The sequence below is a fragment of the Geospiza fortis genome, unplaced genomic scaffold (genome assembly GCF_000277835.1).
Source record: "Geospiza fortis unplaced genomic scaffold, GeoFor_1.0 scaffold285, whole genome shotgun sequence".
NCBI lineage: Eukaryota > Metazoa > Chordata > Aves > Passeriformes > Thraupidae > Geospiza > Geospiza fortis.
In genome coordinates, this window is record NW_005054403.1 from 1,653,982 (window position 1) to 1,674,181 (window position 20,200).

The 20,200-nt window shown below is 37.0% G+C and overlaps 1 protein-coding gene across 1 annotated transcript; it reads right to left on the minus strand.

Moving 5' to 3' along the window:
* Nucleotides 1–586: 586 nt before the first annotated feature.
* Nucleotides 587–20,199, minus strand: SYAP1 (synapse associated protein 1; the record flags this gene model as incomplete). Its single annotated transcript, XM_031061217.1, has 9 exons — nt 587–3,708; nt 5,161–5,305; nt 6,266–6,324; nt 10,250–10,395; nt 11,960–12,099; nt 12,396–12,469; nt 14,556–14,622; nt 16,894–17,012; nt 20,133–20,199. Coding segments are annotated over 9 exons (945 nt in total), but the record flags the coding sequence as incomplete, so codon positions are not given.
* Between the last annotated feature and the right edge of the window lies 1 nt (nt 20,200).

A 20,200-nucleotide genomic window follows, 5' to 3' on the forward strand; every position in this document is an offset into this window, starting at 1 on the left:
TTGGTCCCCATTGAAGGTGGGGAGAATTTAGAAGGTACTAGAACTGGGGGCCTTACTTCACCAGGTCAATTGCTAATTGCAGGGGTCTTGTCAGATACTCAAATTTACAAAATCGATAAAAATTTTGTATAAAAAACACAGGGCATGCATGTTCAGTGTTTTCCACTAAACCAGCTGTGCACCTGTGGATCCTTCTATAAAGGTGACCCCTTTTTATCACCCAAACTGTGTCTGGCTCATATTTTTAGGACCAGAGAAAAAGGCATCAATGGTACAACCACATTCCTGACACAGCCCCAGGACTGAGGACCTGATGCAGCTGCTACAGCTTGGCACTGCACAGAGAAGTAACTAGACACACTTTGCTCCTTTCTATCAATAGATATTGCAAGGTAAAAGTCAATAATATGTGAGTGGTCAACAGTTCAAGGATGCATCTCACAGTCCAGCAACACAGTCCTGCACATAGGGTTATTCTTTAAATGCATGAGGTTAAAATTGACATCCTGCACTTCAGTACTACATAAATCACCCCACCAACCACCAAGATCACCAAACAGCAAGGAAAAAAATACTGAGGCAAAAATTTAAAAAATTTAGAGGTTTACTAGAACAATTCAGGAAACGGAAAGCTTTGATTAACTTTGATAACAGATCATCTGTAAGTGATCACATAAAAACATAGGGGAACTTTTCACTACACTTTTCTTATTTCCAGATTTGACAATCTTTCCTATTCTTCCAGGAAAGATTATTAAATTTTTAAAATTCCATACAGGTATTAACTAATAGCAACTGGAATTATAAACTAATAGTTGAAGATGATTGTTCAGTGCACAGAGTAAGTGGAGATGCTGGTATCTCAGAGCTATTCTAAGCTAACCTACATAATTCCTGGGTGATCTTTGCCCTGTTTCCCAAAAGTTAATTAAAAAGTCTGCAAGTTTATCTTCCAAGAAAGCTTCTTCTCAATGTTTTGAACAACTGTACTTTCTGTCACACTGTATCCACAGGATGATGTTATTTACATTCATTTTTTGTTTCATTTTGTAGCACTGTTTTGCTGCATGTTAGCATCTGTACCATCCCAGCGCTTCTGATTTTGTAATCTTCTGTTAAGAAAAGACCAGCACACTTGCTTATGTAATATACTAATATGACACATTTGGGTACGAAGGCATGCAAAATTCACCATGAACATGGAAAGGTCTGCCTGTGCTCCTCCACTGTGGCAAGTGGAATACAGAAACCTTCCCTCTTCCCATGCACAATAAGAACTGATAGGCACTTGTAGCATCTACCTAAATGAAAGTCGTAGGCCAGACCTGAAAACTGCAGGATTATGGAGAATTTACTTCAGTTTTCCAGCTTAAAACCAGATACCCAGATTTGAAAATATTAATTTTGATAAGAGACTTTAAATATCAGAGCTCAAGTCAGATTCAGTCTTGCTACATTATTGTCTTTTTAAAATGCAAATTTAAGCAGTGGGTTGGTTTCTTTTATTTTATAGATATAATTGCTTTTCACAAAAAGGGAAAAATGAGAGTTTCATATGAAGAAACCATCTTTTATGAGAAATGAAATTTAATAGCTGTGACCACTATATAGGTTATGCTTACATGAAAAGAAAGATGAGGCTTGAGGTACAAGCCCCATGCAAATAAGGCAATCATACATCTGAAAACATTAGGAATGATCAGGCTTGTTTTTAAGAAAGCAGACTATTGGAGCAGTGATTTTGGAACTCTCAGTCATACAGGGAATATTTGCCACTATCACAACAGAACTACCCATCTTTTTAGAAGGTGTCACATCAAACTGTACAGTAGAGAGCTCCTAATATCTCCAGCTTAAATCTACAGCAGTTGTATTTGTCAGGAGTAGCCACTGAGCTGTGAATAGACTTATTTTTATAAGCATAACAGATTTAACTTTGTCATCTCTAATTAATCCCAGATATAAAAGCTCCTTAAGTATATCTTATTTACTGTGACTTACCTCACGTCTGTAAACTAAGTGAAAAAAATCTAGAAAAATACAAATTGTGCTTAAAATGGTTTGAAGTTGAGAAAGTATATGGCAATGAACTAATTTGAGAAGCCAAATGTATGCAGGTTTAAAACAATTCCTTTTCCATAATGAGAAATAGAGGAGAACTTTCTGTCCAAGTTGCTAATGGAGACAATTTAAAATATTCCTTTCTTACAGTAACAGCAGTGGAAACTACTTAGCTCTTTTCATTTCCCACGGGATGAATATTGACTGAGTAATTACAGCTATAATCTCTTCAGTCTCTTTACAAAAGTTTTCTGCAGAATTATGTCATTAAGACAGAGCTTACTGTATGTAACATGCCTATAATTCAATTGTGCTTAATGGCTCCGACCTACTTAATTTTACCCATTTTCCTTTGTATTTGGAATTTCATGAATGCTTTGTCATAGAAGTTTATGAAATAGATGACAAACTGAACATAAAATTTTAATTTATCTATATATAAAGATACTGACTTAATGGTATAACCACAGGAAACATCCAGATGCCTATGAAGAATCAAAAACCTTTTAGAGAAAAAAACCCTATTTAAAAATTTAAATTCTATGTCTTAAGCACTGTGAAAATGTGTATTTTTAAAATCTGTGTCTGAAGCATATTTGCTCCTCACTGCTTGCCCTCCCTCCAAACAAATGAGCCAATTTTATACATATTTACAATATTTAATAAAGATGTCCAAACCAGTGAAAGTTTTCACATAAATGTTTCAGCACTTAAAATTAAGGAGAAGCATTTAATTTGCTCTCAGCTAAGACAGTAAAATTAAATGGAAACATAACAGCCTTCTGCAGAAAGAATGCATTAAACCATTTCTCTCTGTGGGGAAAGGCAGTATCTCAATATGATTAACAAACCCAAATTTAATTCAAGCAGTTACTAACTCTACTAATTTAAATGCTTAAATGTTTTCTGCCTAACTGATAAATAATCAGCTTCTTTTGGATTCTGCATTAGTGTGCTTTACCAAATCCTTGAAAGTTATTTGATAGAGTTTTCTATAATTTCTTTGGCTACATACATTAAGGAAGTTAAATACCTGTGAAATCTACCAACTATAAGTACCTTAAAAATAGTACACATTTACAGATTATACAGGAATCAGAGTGCAAATATCAAGAGAGAATTGTTGTCAAGGACTAAGTTACTTACAACATCCACTTTTACATCCCAAACAGAAGGCTGTGGACCAAAAAAATTGCAATTCTTAGATTTAGAAATCTCTTCGAAGAGCTTCTTGATCACCTAAAAATGCCTCAAACTGAACCACTGCTTCATGTATTAATGTTATCACTTTTAATTATAACTTGCAGTATCTGCCTCCTCTTTTTTTTTCTTTTGAAGAATATAGAAGTTCAGAAACTGCTCATATAAAGAACAGAAATACTGGTTGTATTCCCATATGGAATTATAATGACTTTAGATTATTTTATGTCTTCTGAAGATATTTTTGTAAGCAAAATATGAAAGCAGAAATCCATGTCACCCAAAAGAGCTTTGGGTTATAGTGATCTTGTGAAAATGTTTAATTTTCTTCTTGCAGCATTTCTTCTATTTCTTTATCCCAGTTTTCATCACGCTTTTCTGATTCTGTCACCACCTCATACTCTTGAAGCTCTTGTTGTAATTCCTTTTCCCAATCAGCAGTTTCTTCTAAGAGAGACAAAAGATGTGTAAGAATTTAACAGATAATATTGTATGCTGCTTATTTATATAAAACTAGATATATTTGCACTGAATCTCTCTTATATCCTCTAAACTTTATGGACTATTCTCCTTAGAAACAAAAGGAACTTCAGAAATTTCACCTTCCTATTGATCACAAATAGGAATTAATTAATATACAATATAATTCCTATATGCATACTATAATAAAGATATAAACAGCAAATACACGGCTAAGTCATTATGAGTGTCCCTTTGCAAGATCATTTTCTACAGTCCTTCACTCTACTTTCAACTGAATCTCCCTTTGAAATTTTAAATTCCCATTAAAAAAATAAAGTTTGTAAAAGTGTGGATATACTGTTACGGAAAAAAGAAATCAAGTCAAATACTGTGGCTAGTTTAAAACAAAAAAGGTACTCTCCTTGCTAACATTTTAAACACTCTTCTCACTAGCTAGGCAAGCTCATTTAATCAGGGTTAAAGGTAATCATATTTCATACTTCAGGGCAAAAAATAAATCAGAAGGCATTCGTGTGTTGCTAATCTCTGTTTTAATTAGCTCTGCCTATCCTAGGCAGGAGTGTGGGGGAGGAGATGGGTGTTCATGTGTTACACGTTGGCTGGTACTTCAGCCTGGTACGCAATTCCAGAGTCCAAATCAGCTCAGGCCAGCCTGAGATTGCTCTGAACAAGTAACACATTAATGACCTATTAAAACACTTTAATCAAAGAACTAGAAGCAAGAAAATCCAAAGCACATTCTAAGAAAATTCTGCAAATTTTGTGATAACCATCTGCATATACAAGTGCTGTCAAAGTAAATTATCTATGGCCAGAGTCACATCATCACAGGCTGTTTCTATGCTCTTTACACCAATACCAGTTCTTCTGAATTATTTTAATTAATAAGCTCCACTTAATTTCTTATCATCATTCTCAAACTATTTGTTAAAATTTAAGTTTTCCAAATGCCTATAAACCTTTACAGGCAGAGGCCTCTTCAAGCTCACAGTCTGATGCAAAAGTTGCCTTATCTGGTGCCAAAAGAAGAAAACAGAGCCTGACTTTCAAATACTGTACTTTACCTACAAGGATGTCAATTAAAGAAAACAATTCACATGCAGAAGAACCCTATGAAAGAGAAAGGAGGAGATAAAAAGAAAAAAATACCCCACACTCACTTTCATCAAAGAATGACCTAAAACTGTTAGGTTCTTTGGATTTAAACCCCTCACAGTTAACATTCTGTATAAGATGTGGTTTGACCATGGTGAAAATTATCATTAATTTCTGCAATATCTCACTGAAGGTTGTTTCATACACTTTTGAAAAAATGTTCACAGATCTACTTTTCTAAATTACAGCCTTTTTTTTTCTTTTAAATCAACCTGTCTTAGAATTGCTCTATATAAGAAACAGAGGTAATAGTAGCTTTACCTTCTACTACTGAAGTCTCCTTCTTTTTGTCTAGCACTAGTTGTTCCATTTCTTTTCTTAGATCTTCTTGATTCAGATTACAGGTATCAAAAGCATCACTCACAAATTCTGATACACCTGGACTTGTGGAAATCTCTTCCTCATCCTGCAACAAGACACTTCAGTACAAACTCACTCCGACAGGGTAAAAAAAGTCACCAACACATACTTTCACTCATGTGACTGCTTTTAACTAGAGTTGGCAAAACCCAAGCACATTACTCTCACAACTATTTTTCTTTACTGGCTACTTTTCCTTACAAGTATTTTTGTACAAACAAAAATGTTAGATAGCTGTACTGAAAGTGATTTGGTTTACATTCTAGGCTGTCTTTTTGTGTTGTCTTAACAATTTTAATTCTGAGTTTGTAATCTTCAGAAACAATAATAAACTCCTGAGTAGTTTAGAACAGGACCTAAACATTAAAATTTTGACCACAATTCAGTAACATCAAAGTAAGATTAAGAGAGGACTGTTCTTTGGAAATCTTTGCCCGCTGCATATTATTGGCAAGTGAATGTACAGCTCTGCTTCTGCCAAGAGTGTTCTCTGGCACCAATTTTACAATCCAGAAATAAACAAAGGTCATTTTGTGTCTAAGGTAAAGGCTTTTGCAGTACCAAGCAAAAGTGAAATAGAACAGTGTTGCTATTGCAATGCATCATTTACATTCCTTATACTTCAGCCTGACCACTGCTTGAAGAGTTGGACAGAACACGGCACACAAATATATTTTTATGAAAGTACTGCTCGCGTCTCAACGCAATGCTAACCTTCTACTCCCAAATATTTTGGAAATTTCACTCTTGACAGTAAAATCACATGATAATGTGCAGGATACTAAGGAAAACATTCTTCAGATAAACTGCTGTTTCTGCTACTAAAAATGAGTTTCAAGATTATATGCTGATAATTAATATCACAGCAAAACAGCAGCAGGTTAGGGCTGTCAGACACTATATTGTTATAGTTTTATAGCAGAACTTACTCAAAAAGATGCATAATTACTTATTAAGGAACTGCTTCATGTACTAAATCCCAGATAAAATATAACAGCATTTTTACCTCTTGTGATTTGATTTGAGGCTTTATTGTAACAGGCGGTGTTTTTGGCCGTACTGTTTCTATAAAGGGAAAAAAAAAGGTAGATAACATTTAAATATTTAAAAATCTAATTTAATTTGCATAGCTGTTAAGTATACAAGGAAATAATGTATTTTAAGTAATCCTTGTGGTTATCAGCTGAATTTAGCCACAGGTGAACCATTTTCAAAAACAAAGCGAAACAATTTTCTATTCTTAATTAAGACAAATTTAGCAAGCCATTTCCTCATTATGGCTCTAAACTTAATAGACAGGATCCCTCTGACCCTCAAAATGACATCCCAAGATCTTTAAAGTTACAAGTGCATAAACTTAGTTTATAAGTTTAAAACTTAAACTCATGAAATCCAGTCATTGTCTATCACAGAAGTTTTCAAACTCCCCTGGCTGGGTTCTACTGCTGACATGGGTGCCAATCAGCTCTTGAGCAGACCAGACTGCACAGGTACTATGCACACCCCTAAGGGCACATGGGAACGGTGCTCTGCAGCCTTACCTTTCACATAGGCAAAGGAAGTCACTGAGAAACAAACCCTAGAAGCTGGTCTCAATTTCCTAAGAAAACTTGGTGTGTATTCTCTATTTAGAGCATGGTGCTAGGAAGACAAAGACTTTTTACAAGCAAGGTTAGATCTTTTCCCTGGCAGGTAAAGGAACATCCCAGCATTTTCCCTTGTGCAACTCTCAGGGGAGAAGAGCTACAATGAAGAGCCAGGTGGCTGCAAGAACAGTTAACATTCAGGGCAGGCTGTGGTAGTGGTCAAGTGCTTGCTTAGCAGTTCTCTTTGCTTAAACATGCAAAGCAGCTCTGAGCTTGCAGCTCTGCTTTCTACAGGGTGCCCAGCTGGATCCTTCCTGCTAACTCAGCAATTTCTCATTCTTTGTGTTTAATTTTTAAAATTAAGGTCAGTTTTAATTAAAATCATTCCCTAATTGGTAGCTGTCCGTGCTTTTGTAGCTCATCTACTCAATGCCCACTGCTCTGTCCCATCTTCCCTCTTTCTTCCACTTTCCTGTCTCCAGAGGGTCTCTCACTGCACCCAACACTGCAGCCAAAGAGGCTCCAGCATTCCCTGCTTGGGAAAGCTGTAGGACATGGCAGTAACTGTTTGCTGCTCAAGAGAGGTGCCTTAGACCCCACCTGCTGCTCTTGTGCAGATGGGACACAGCTGCTCTGCCCTGGGCCATGCCTCCATCAGGTGTGACTGATGTATCATTAGCACCATTCTGGACTACTGGCCTGCCATCATCTCCTCCACTGCAGTGTGCTCTCATCCAAAGGTGATTTACTCCCTAACTACAGAGCTGCTAATACCTAGAGAAGGGCTGGAATTTGGCATTTTTTTATAGATCTTATATAGCCTTTACACTAGAATGTGGACTTTCTTCCATTTGTCTCTTCTCTTTTCCTTTCCCATCAACCACGCTTATTTAACTTTCTGAAAATAGCAGCTGAGGAGGAGACACAGAAATGGAAGACTAACAATTCTATTTTATAGACACTCAGCTTTAAGAAGAAACCCTGAACATTATGAAGAACTACCAACAGGCAATTACTTCCAGTTTTAGCCTCCAATTAGGGAATCAACTTTCAAAAAGGTTAAACCAAAAATATCATGTATGATTCAGAGCTTGCCAAATCTATGCAATTTCTGAGTCAAACAAAACATGCATTTACTACAGTCTGGTACATGTATCTTTGCCATTACAGAACAAGCAGTCATTAGGAAATCTATCTGCATATCCCATACTGGTGGTTTGAACCGTAGAAGAGCTGCAACAGGCCAAAAGACAATGGAGTTTTTTGTTTTGGTTTTTTTTTTAATAAAATATGTTTTGCTTTAGTCACAGTGGGAATTTTACTAGAATCCAACAAATTTACTTTGACTGAATGGTACTTTCCAAGGGTTTGGGTGACTCAAACATAACATTTTTGTTGCTCAATAGGATCAGATGCAGTCTTTCCTGTAAAGCTGAGACACTTCAGTCAAAACAGAACATAGTTTTGGGACAGTAAACAACTGTCCTGAATAAAAGCAGTGGGAATTGGTGCCTCTCAGTCTATAGCATATTCTGGAGTTGCCTGTTCTGTCAGCTTTGCTTGGATGACAATGCTGACAGGACAGACTACTGCAGAATCTACTCAGACAAAACTACTTTTTCCACTCCACATGGGGACCTTGCCTAGGCTGACACAGGCATACTCCAAACAAAACCTATGAGAAGCATGAGACAAACTGACAAAAAAGGCACATAGGCAACATGGAAGCCCATCTGTAGCCTCCCCTTCACCCCAAAGTTCTGCTCCTTGGTGGGCAGCTAAGGCCTGACTGAGTAACCTGAGTTCAGACTGTGCACAAGCTGTGCAAAAGACCTGTAAAAAGTCTGTAAAAAAATAAGAAAGGTGACTCAAGAGAAAAAATACCTATATGGAAAGGTATTATATTAAAAGAGGAGAAAAAAGAAGTTAATTTGGCAACAATCACCTGACTGTCAGTCAGGCCAGCAGTGTCAACAGGACACAAGTATGACTGGACTTCATGGATGACAATTCATTGATACTGGGGATATGAGAACCATTCCAAGGTGCAGAAAAGGCTTTCTACTTCTGCCCAATACCTACCCAGCCTGCCAAGATCCTTCAGGTGTCTTACTGGGGTGGTGAGTGTACCTAGGTTAGGCTAAGATTTAATGAGCTACTGGTTATCTTTTGTGTTTCTGCCAGTAGTTAACTGCTTTATACTCTTTAAGCCACAGATATTCCTGCTTGCAGAATCTGTTAACATGCAAAGAGGTCCAGTGGTTTGTAAGAGGGTCAGTAAGAATCACCTGTAGAAACTGATCAATGTAACTGAAGACAGCTTTGTTGAAGTAGCTTTTTCATCTCAAGGTTGAATCCCAGGTAGCCTCCTGGTCCCCATTTTTTCTGTTTCCACAATACATTATGGACCTTTGCACAGCCTGCACTCCACCACCACAGTAGTTTCATCCCTGTATCACTCACTAACTTTTGTTTGGCGTGAGGGATGAGCAAAACCCAAGAGCAATCCATATGCCAGCTAGCTGGGTTGGCTAGTACCTGTTGTCTGAGTAAGTGAACCAAAGCTGTCTCCTACTTCCTTCTGACAAGTCAAAAATCACACCTAAGACCTAATGGTCATGGACTGCCATAAGCCAAGTACAACATTTCTCCTCTTGAGACTTCCACTCTTCTGACAAAGTTGGCTGAAACTGAAAAACAGCTTAAAAGCACCAGGAGCCTCCTCTTCCCCAGCCTACATGATGACACCAAGTATAATGAGAGAAGCCTTGATTTAATAGGCAATCCAGGATAAAAATGGGATGCACGTGATGTATACAGTGAATATTTGTTGATGCCTAAAGATTTTTAGTTTTTTAAAATATATTTGTAGCTTTGCACATTTTTAACAAACAGCTGTATAGCTTCTAGCACTTTCTCACACTTTGGAACACTAATTACCCTTTCTCACATATTATGCCACATTCTTGAAATTGCTTGGTCTTATTTTCAAGAAGACAGAGTTTCTAACAAGGACATCCTGTTTTGCACTAGCCCCTGGGCTGAAATAATAACATACTTTGTAGATATAACACCATACAGGGCTAAGAATCCTTGGAGGGGCTCCAATGGGGCAGATCCAAGGGTGGGTTACAGGGTAACTGTTCTATTGGATGTACTTGCTGAACATGATAATTAATTAAACTTATAAAAATTGTGAAAATTTGATGCTGCACATGCATATAGGTATTGTATGTGCAACTGAAAGCTTTCATTAAAAGACTGCTCTTTACGCTATCAATTCTAATACCGTTTGAAAAATGTTTCTTCTTTCTTTTACTGAATGAAAAATTCTTTCTTTCTGATTTTAGACAACAGCATTACACTAAGTTAATGAACTGTGCTAAAACAAATGTTTCCCATACCTTTCAGTTCACTATCCTCTTCTCTGCCTTTGCCCTCCTCCTTTCCTGCTGCTTGCTGTTGAGCTGCAAGCGCCGTGAGTTGTGCAGACTGTTTAATTAGGGACACCCTGTAGAAATAATTTCTCCAGAACACCTCTTCCTTTACACTAGAGAGAACAAACAGATTTTGATTATTACATTTGGAATATTGTTCCTTTTACCATCTAGCAGTGAAATGAAACTAAATATGTAGCGAGAAGGAATAGACATAGCTGATATTTAAGAAAAATCTTAAAAAAGAGATTTATGACATTAACACATTCTAAGAAATCTATAATTTAGAAGTTCCTGATCTCTCACAAGACATTTGCAATTGACTTGAACCTACAATAGTAATGTTATAACTCTAGAAAAAGCTCAACAATATGCAGTAGTACATGGTATGGAAAAATATTATGCTGTTCCACCTCTCCTGACAAATTATGCAAACAAACCCAACGAGCCAAACAACCCCGTTCTCTTCCCCTCTGAGCCAAATGCTCTATGATTGTCAAACTATAATTGTCTACATCTTCCCTAGACAGGTGTAACTGGAACATCTGTGGTGGCAGAAGCCAATCCTAGATATCAGTAGTCCTATTTCACTATCTGCACATCTTTCAGCACGTCCACAGAACCTACAGTAACCAGAAACTGCCATCTTGGAAAGGACTAGCTCTGGTAAGCAGCAGACTATCCCCACCTCAGGTAACATTTCCCTCTGAAATTCCTCCAGCAAGAAAGAAAAGACACAATTTTAACCCACAGGCAACAGAAGGCAGAAAGATCTGTGGGGAGGAACTGTTGTAGGCTGAGAAAGAATGAAGTTACCTTCACACCTATTCAGGCACACAGTGACCGAGACTAAGAACAGGCAAAAAAAATATTAAGCAATGTGGTAGAAAAGGCAAGGGTAGCATGACCAGAGGCTGAAGACAATATGGGAGCATCAGAGAAAATGGGCAGATCTTCAGAACTGACAACAGAGAAGAAGGTAAACAGAATGAGGAGCTGCGAAGGTTTATAAAAGGAGGAGATTTAAGACAGAAAATGTCAGAAGGAAAGATTTTCTTTCCGTTTTCATCCTTAGACAAGGAGACTAATGTTGGGAACTCCCACTTAATAGAAAGTTGAGTTGTGAAATAAGCATTGGGAACAGAGTCTGGGACTGGACAAGGAATAACAGCTCTGGAATAAAGCTCTGCAACACAGAGTTTTTCCCATTTCCTATCCAAATCCATTTTTTCTTGCTTGAATTGCTGCTTTTTTTTGACACATTCTATTACCATTTCTCCAGGGGCAGTATCTGACTATCTGTAATCACCTGGAATGTCAGTTACACCAACAGATCTGAACATCTTGATTGTTGCCTTTACCTTTCTTTGGAGAAAAAAAAATAATAAAATTTAGCACACTGGACATAGTAATACTGAGGAGCTCTCCCATACTTAAGTCAACAGGTCCTTACTAGTTCTGTCTCACAGATAGACTTTTTTTCTTACCTCAAATTGCTAAACTGCAATGCATGCGCAACACTGCATGTCTTAGACACTAGCATAAAAATATATGTACACATTGGAAGAACATAAAGAACTGAAGGAAGTGAAAGGAACAAAGAGTAATTTATGAGTATTTACAGACACATGATGGTATGAAAGCATGATGGTAGAGTTACCAGAAGAAATTACTTACTGTTTGGGAACAAGGTCAAATCTCATCCTATTGAGAAGCTCATCTTCTTGTAACATGACCAGTGCAACAGGGTACATTTGATCAAAGTCAAAATGAAACTGCACACCTGCTGGGGGATCCCGCAGAAAATTCCGTTTATCCTTTGAAGAACATATTTACAGCCATTAAATGATATCAGAAAAAGGACACCATATTTCACACACAAGAGCAGCAAAGCAATCTGTAAAGCCTTTATAAAAATAAAAACTATATTGAGAATCTGCTTGGGTCAAGTTGAAAATGACAGAGCTATTTACTTTTGCACACGATTCGTGTGGTGACAGACATATTAAAAATATCTTGAAAACACATAATTTAATAAACTTACTTAAAAAACCCAGTAGTTTAAATTTCTCCATGAGAAAATTTCAAATCTTACAGGAAATTAAATACTTACTGCTGATAAAGCCAGTATTTGTTGTTGAATTGTCTCTTCTTCATTGCTGTCTACCCAGGGAGGCACTGCTGCTTCTAGCATTGAAAGGAGGAAGATAATTGCATGTAAATTACTTGAAAAAAACCACACTCCAAATAACAGACCTTATATAAGGCAACAGTGTCACAAAAGTAAGCAGTTACACTCATTATGTCACAGTTACACTCATTGGCCAAGTCACTGTGTCTTTTTCCTAAACTAAGTCCGTGGCCTAAGAGAGAAACCCTAGGAATAGATCTTCACTTATCAGAGTTAAAAAAAAAACAATGTTGGGGAGGATGAAACAGGAAAGCCTTATAAATATGATTGCCTGGCAAAAGATTTTGAGAATATGGAAACTATAAGCAAGATTGAAATGAAAGCAAGCTTTGACATCCCTTAGTTACTGAACAACAGGAAAACAATGGTGTGGCCACTGAAGGTAATCCCCTTTTTGATGAAACAATTCCCTCTGCTTGCAGGCAGGTCCAAGGGTTTGAGCAGACCCTGCAAGCTTGGCAGAAGGGGTCCAAAGAGTAGTTTTTCGGGTTTAAAATGTAGCACAGTATGGTAACGTAGTGATTCTTATAGGCTGTATGTAAATGCTATAGGATTTGTATCTTGTACTACATTGGTTAGTGAGAATCAGAATATTCAACACAAAAGATGATTTATTGTATTGTAACGGGAACTTCGCTGTCTTACCTCTTACTTAGTTACTTACTTTTCTATGCACTTAGCTCTTACTCTTACTCCTGCCTCCTAGCTCTTACCCCTTTTACTCTCTCATGCTTTCACGCTCTCATCCTCTCTACCCTCTCTGCTCTTGGGCCTGCTCCGAGCTGCGGCTGGCAGCTCCCAGCAGGGCCCTGCACCCAGGCCCTTTGCAATAAACCGCAAGTTCCACGACCTGGCTTCAGAGATCTCTCGTCTCCGTCCGTCCCGACCCTGCTGACCCCCCTTCACTCCTACACAAAAACCCCACCTAAATAATTGCTGATCTGTGTAATTGTAAAAATAAATCTGGGTATTTCTTTGCAGCAGTCAGAATTTAGTGCCTCTTAGTTTAGCTGCTGAAGTAATGCTGTATAACTGGTTAAGGTGCCTGCAAGTAGTATTTCCAGATCCACTTAAAAGGTGTAAACTTTGTCTAAATTAAGTTTGCAAAGTAACTTACACCCAGAAGACATCAATTCTTTAACAATGGAGAAAAATATTATAAATTTGTTATGAATTACTGTACACTGAGTAAGCCTACTTCAGTTCAGCTGCTTTATGTAGTTATGCAGGCACTTTCAAAATAGTTCTTTGGGCTATACAGAAAGGAAAATAGCTATTGTAGATGTACAGATATTTATCAATCTCTTCACTGTCAATGCAAATTCAGCCTACAGAGACAATTTGATGCATCTGTAGCAGATAAATAATTCTTGTGCCCTTAAACTATCAAAACTAACAGCACTTATTTGCCTGTGCAGCTGATACAAGCAAGATCTTTCACCCACATGGTTCATGTGGTTCATCTGCAACATCAGATGCTGATGCTTCTTTCAGTCAGGCCATCTGTCACTCCTCCTTTGACCAATCTAACTACCTATTTTCATGAAGCTTTTAGAAATATATTAAGAGAATCCCAAGTTTACTAACAGACAAAAAGAGAGAAATACAGACAATTCAATCCCACAAACAATCTTCCAAGAAGAAACCACACTAACATACTAACTAAAGACACCATGAAAAATTTTATCACAATCCATTAAAACCAGCTCATTTTAAAGATTAACAGAGACACTACATACTCAAACTGTCAGAAATTATTGCATTCAGATAACACATTAAAAAAATAAAAGTCAATGATGAAACACAATGTGAGAAAACAACTTTGCTAGCATGGTGATCTTTGAGATTATTTTACAAAGCAGAATTTGGTTAAAAAGCAAATCTAAACCAACTACGTAACATAACACTAACCTCACTTAAAAATATAATTTTCCTATTCCACCACATGCATTAAGTTCTGTCATAACGTATTTCATTAAATAGTGTTTTGATAGATTAGTTCTAGATACAGCTCAATTATCCAGCTTTCAGCAAGGTTTCACTTATGTGATGTTACATATCATCAGAAAAAGCATACATTACCTGATTTTTTGGTTTGCTGCTCTTGGACAAATTTCTTCTGTTCCTTCTGAAAATCTCCAATAATTGTCTAAAATAAAAATTAGGGAACCACAATTTAAAAAAAATTAAAAATCACTTTTCTTGTTTTATGTTCAGTCAGAAAGTGCTTTCAAATACAGTGCATATTCTTATATCCATGGTGGCTCTTCCTGTTAGTTGTTTTGTGTCAACCATACACTTCCTTTTACTGAAACATTTGATTTTTCATTTGAAACTATTGTGTATGCTTTCAAAATTATATTTATAGTTTTATCAATTTCAGAGGACAAGGAAAAAAATAAGGAACATCTTAGCTGATAATTTGAACATTGGCATACTATGCATATCCACTTACTGTCTCACTGTATAAAACAGAGCCAACACAGACTGTTTAGACTTCTTTAAACATGTTTTCAAAGCACTAACGCTTTGAAATACTCTTGACCTTACAGAAGTTTCAAGAGCTACCTAAGAAATACATCCATGGCAAGAAACTGGACTTTCAAAATTGTAAAGTTGCATTTCAGACCACCTGCTTAGCTGAAACAAAATAACTTCTCCACTTATGTTATTGACAATTTCATTTAAATTTTTCATTTAAAAAAATCATATTTAGAAATATTCTATATTAAATTTAGAATTTTAAAATTTGAGAATGGTCTCAGAATTCAGTATGCCATAATCTAGAGCAAAGAATGCAAATGTTCTGTGGTTGAAAGCAGAAGTAAAAAAGATGAAGCTAGAAATGAATACTTAAACCACTCACAAAAACACAACTTTTATGTGGTGACATCTATGGATTAACAAGTTGCCAAAATGCACAGAAGTCTTCAAGCTAAATCCTGATAAATTCCTTACTTCTTTTTTTCTTCAGTGACCCAGTATTTCAGTTTAAGATTACTATCAGTGAGAGACCTATAGTAATGTCAGTGACACAAACAGATTATTGCGGTTCCTTCTGCTTTAAAATAATGTTAATTTTTTTCTACTTATGGAATAAAATAATTTATATGGTATAAGAAGAAAGCTTTATGATGATACAGGTAAAATCCTGTTTCTCCTGTATGTAATGCTGATTAATTGAAACAGGGAATTAATATTACTCTAAAACATGTAGAAAAAAGAAAATTGTATTTTTGGCATAAAATATACTGTAGGTCCTTGGCTACAGTTTCTTAGGAGCATTATTACTAGTGTATTAAATTAACAAAAAACCTTGTTAACTGATTTTCCCCCTTTGATGTAGATCAAAATTACATTAGACTCTGATATTACTGTAGAAGAAAATAGATCTCTGCTATAATTATACAGATAAGTGCCTATGAAATCTGAAGACAAAATGTAAAATGTGATCACAATAGAAATTAATGTGATGCCATTTGATGGAAGACAACCTGAAAACTAATTATATCAAGAAATAGGATTGTGTTGTATCAAAAAAATAAACAGGCAATGCTGTAGCTCCCCAGAAGGGCTGTCTGAGAGACAGGAGCAGGAAAAGGGGTTTGCTGTGTCAGACACTCCTGGATGCACAGTCCTACTACTGCTGGGATGGTTTTGACCAGTTCCCTTTCCCTTCCCTTCCCAGATACCCTCAATAGCAAACACAGAACATCTCACAACACTTATTGCTTTTTCTTTTTTTCTTTTCCTTCTGCCAGGTTTGTGGCTTGAAGCCCTGGAAGAACACTTGCTGGCACAAGTTAAGCAACTGGAGCTGACAGACAGAACAGAGAGGGCAAGAAGAGGGCAGGCTCAGGGTGGGGAAAAGAACAGGACAGTAACAAAGTGTTTAATTTTCTCACTGTTTCTTATGGAGCTGTACCTGTATACCCCTAAGGTCCTAGGATACAATATATTCAATGCCAAGCTAATTTTGACTTCTGCCTCTAAGATGCAAGTTACCTCATTCCTTTTTCCAACTAAATAAGCTGTGAGGCAAAAAGAAACCAGTCCAGACATCTTGGGACAGACATTCCCCAAATGCCTGTCTCAAATTCTTCCAGCCCTTCCACCTATCAGCATTTTTCATATTTTCTTCTGGTCTTTCTCCTGTCTATCATCAGCTTCAGTTCCTGAGGGAACTGAACACACACGGGTGCAGCACTGAAAAAAGCAGGGTGACCATTTTTTGGAAACTCTACCATGTATAAACGTTTCAGTCACATCATTCATCATGACAAGAGATGCACAGTATCTCTTGAAAGACATAATATCTAAAGACAGTTTAAAGAAATGTTATCAAATGCCAGATATGCCACATGTTGTAACAATGGTAAGCAAACAGATATTTCAGATCAAGTGTCTAGAAATAAATTACCTTATCAATGATACTGTCAATTTTTCCTTCTTCTACAGACTTCTTTATTGTCTGTGCTGTTTCAGCAACAGACTCAGATATCTTTTTTGTAGCAGCAGAGGCAAAATTGAAGAGGTAACCTTTCACAGACAAAAAAACAAAGACCTGAGAACAGATTTCTTTACATCCAGTGCTCTTGCTACATTTATTTTATCTTCTCTTTAGACGTACTTTGGGTACTTAAAAGTTTCTTTCAAAATAACTTAACCCAGCTTCTGGCCTACAAAAAACTCCTAAAATTCTATTTATCCTTTTCTGGTTTATATTCTTTAATGATTATGATAATCACCACTTTCTGTAAATCAATATTTACAAATTATACACGAACCTTGTTTACTAAATCAAACATTGCTAATGGTCCTTAAAATACTCCTTTCCAATGAATTTTCTGAAACAATGTGTCTTTCCTGATTTCATATAAGTATTTTGGAGACATTAAGCCATAAAGTAACTTAGCCACAGTATTAAAACAGAGTTATATTTTTTTAAAGAAAATAAACATGCACAATAAAGTCTTATAAACTGAGGCAGAAAATCCATGAAAAATTTCAGGCAGCTAACACCTCCTTAAAAAGTTTTAGCATAGAAGCTTGCTCTTGATATTTGCCCTTATCTATTTTGCATTGAGAAAAGCACTGTGGCCCTCTTCACTCATTTTTCTGAGCCATATTTTCTGATAATATTCAGTGTCAGAACAGCAATGAAGACCATTCTCAAAGACTCACATTCTTTGTATTAGCAGTGCTTAAGTGAAGAGAGGTGGCAGGGAAAGAACTACATACACACAGCATGGTCATCTGCACTATATTATTCTATTTTAATTAAGGAGAATGAACTTGCAAGAAGCAACATGTATACCATAAACCTTCAGAAACCAGCTTATAGGCAAGTGATTTTAAGACAGTGGTACTGTTTCTCAGCTAGCATGATGTCACAAGCACTTAATTATACCCAAAAGGCTGCATTCCAACTGCAGTACCTCAGTTCCAGTACATACATGTGTCAGTGCCACAGGAAATAAAACACTTGCAGAGGGATCTAGATAGGAACTCCTAGGCAAATATCAATGGCATGAAATAAATGCTGGATTCTGCATGTGGGATCAATATAAATTGGGAGAGGAGTGTCTGGAGAGCAGCCCTACAGAAAGAGATCTGGGGGTGCTGCTTGGTAGTCAGCTCAATAGAAGTCACATATTTCAGTTATTCCAGAAAATCACCTTCACTTTTATATTTTTTTTGTCAAAAAAATCAACCAACTAACTAAAAAAAAAAACCCACCAAAACCCAGCATTTCTGTTTAAAACAAAAGACCACCCTCCTTCTCAAGAACTCTCAAAAAATCCAGTTTCTCTATGGGTTAGAAATGTAAAAAATAATCTTATAATAAAAAAGAAGTATTTTTTTAAAATACTTCCTTTAACACATGGTTGTTAGCCACTGGTAGAATGAGTTACTTTGGAACACTGATGTCACCTCTTGGAAAGCTGACTATTTCTCTGTGGTGGATAAAATGTCTTCTTGTAATGATATCAGCAAATCAATACCAAAAGAGGTCTAGCCAAGCCTTAAGACAATTTTTTATACGTAACTTTTGCTTAGAAGTCACAGAATGGTGGAAAGCAAACATCCTTCAAGTACTTACTAACATCTTTTATACCTGTTATCAGGCTTTAAAACCTACCATATGATCCAGGTATAAAAAAAGGTTAAGTTCTACATTTTAGACACAGGCACATACATTATCCCCCTTATGAGAGTAGAGGAAGCAGCAACATACTGGACTGCTTACTCCCTACCAGCTTTTATGGCTGTTTCATGTGTCCCTGAAACCTCTCCTCTCTGCAATTGTTTTAGGTGCAAAATGTGCAGAGGCATTTGCTGTCTGGTGACATTCTGGCATTATTGCACAAAGTGGTTTTGGCCAGTCCTGGAACCACGCTGAAGAGCAAAATGCTTTTTATTTCAAATAAGGGCAAATATTCTTTTGAACTAAGGTACTTATAAAACTGCAAAAAGGTGGTACTTAGCCTTAGAAAAATAGAATTTGTGGTGGAAAATAATACTTTCAAATTACTAAGAAACCCACCTTCCATCTTACAAGTGTATGCCTGTATTAAGAATATGTATCTAGGAATACTTTATTATTAGTTCACATTGGCAAAACATTCATAATTTCTGTAATGGCATGATAATGAGCAAGAATAATGTCTATAAGGCTTCAGTTTTACCAGTAAAATTCTTTATCTGCCAGGACATTCTTTTTACACAGCTGCCCAGGTTGTTTGCCATGCAGAGGTTTCTAGGGCTATGTGTTGAAACTGCAAGAAAGCCTTTCCACCACAATCTACTCTAGTGTCACAGACAATGGACACATTGACCACTAAACCAAATTTTCATTTACAGAGCAAGTTATGGGATGGATCTTTATAAAGATAATAGTCAGTTCTTACTCTTCCCCAGAAACTTTATCCTTGCTGAACAACCAGAGCAATTTGCAGATTAGAACAATCAGAGTCAGCAGCAGGTTAGTATCAATTTACCACAACAAGACAGGTATTTGACCAAACCACACAGACTAAACTGCTGCAGTTCTGGTTGCCCAAGACAATGGACAGTAAAGAAGCAGCTCAGATTAACCTCTCAGATTATACTGATTCAGAATTTCACAGCATCAATTTTAAAAAACCCAAAACCCCTTCCTTAAAAAACCCTTTAGTAATGAGTATAGGTCTATACTGTGGATTCATTTTATCCACTACAGTAGTGGATTCACTACAGTAAAGCAGGAATTTTACTTATAGCAAGTTGCGGCTTTCCCCATCCCCGGCAGCGTTCAAGGCCAGGCTGGATGGGGCTTTAACCTTGGTCTAGCAAAAGGCGCCCCTGCCCATGGCAGGGGGGTTGGAATGCGATTATCTTTAAGGTCCTTTCCAACCCAAACCATCCTGTGATTCTAAGACTGCAAACATGTTCAACAAAATCATCAAACCTCATTATTCTCCTATGAAAAAAAGCACAAATACCCACAGTGCAATCCACGTAGACAGATCTACTCTCTCTACACACAGACCACCTCCTCCCACAGTGCCAACAGAACAGATACGTAAGAAACGCTCTGCAAGAGGCGATAATCGAAAGGCCCTTTGCAGCCTTGTTTCCTTAGCTCATATTTGAAGCCGGCAGCCCCGACACACTCACTGCCGAATCCCTTGGCCTGGCTGAGCAGCGCCTCCGAGTCCCCCTGCGGCTCCCCCCGCTCCTCCCCC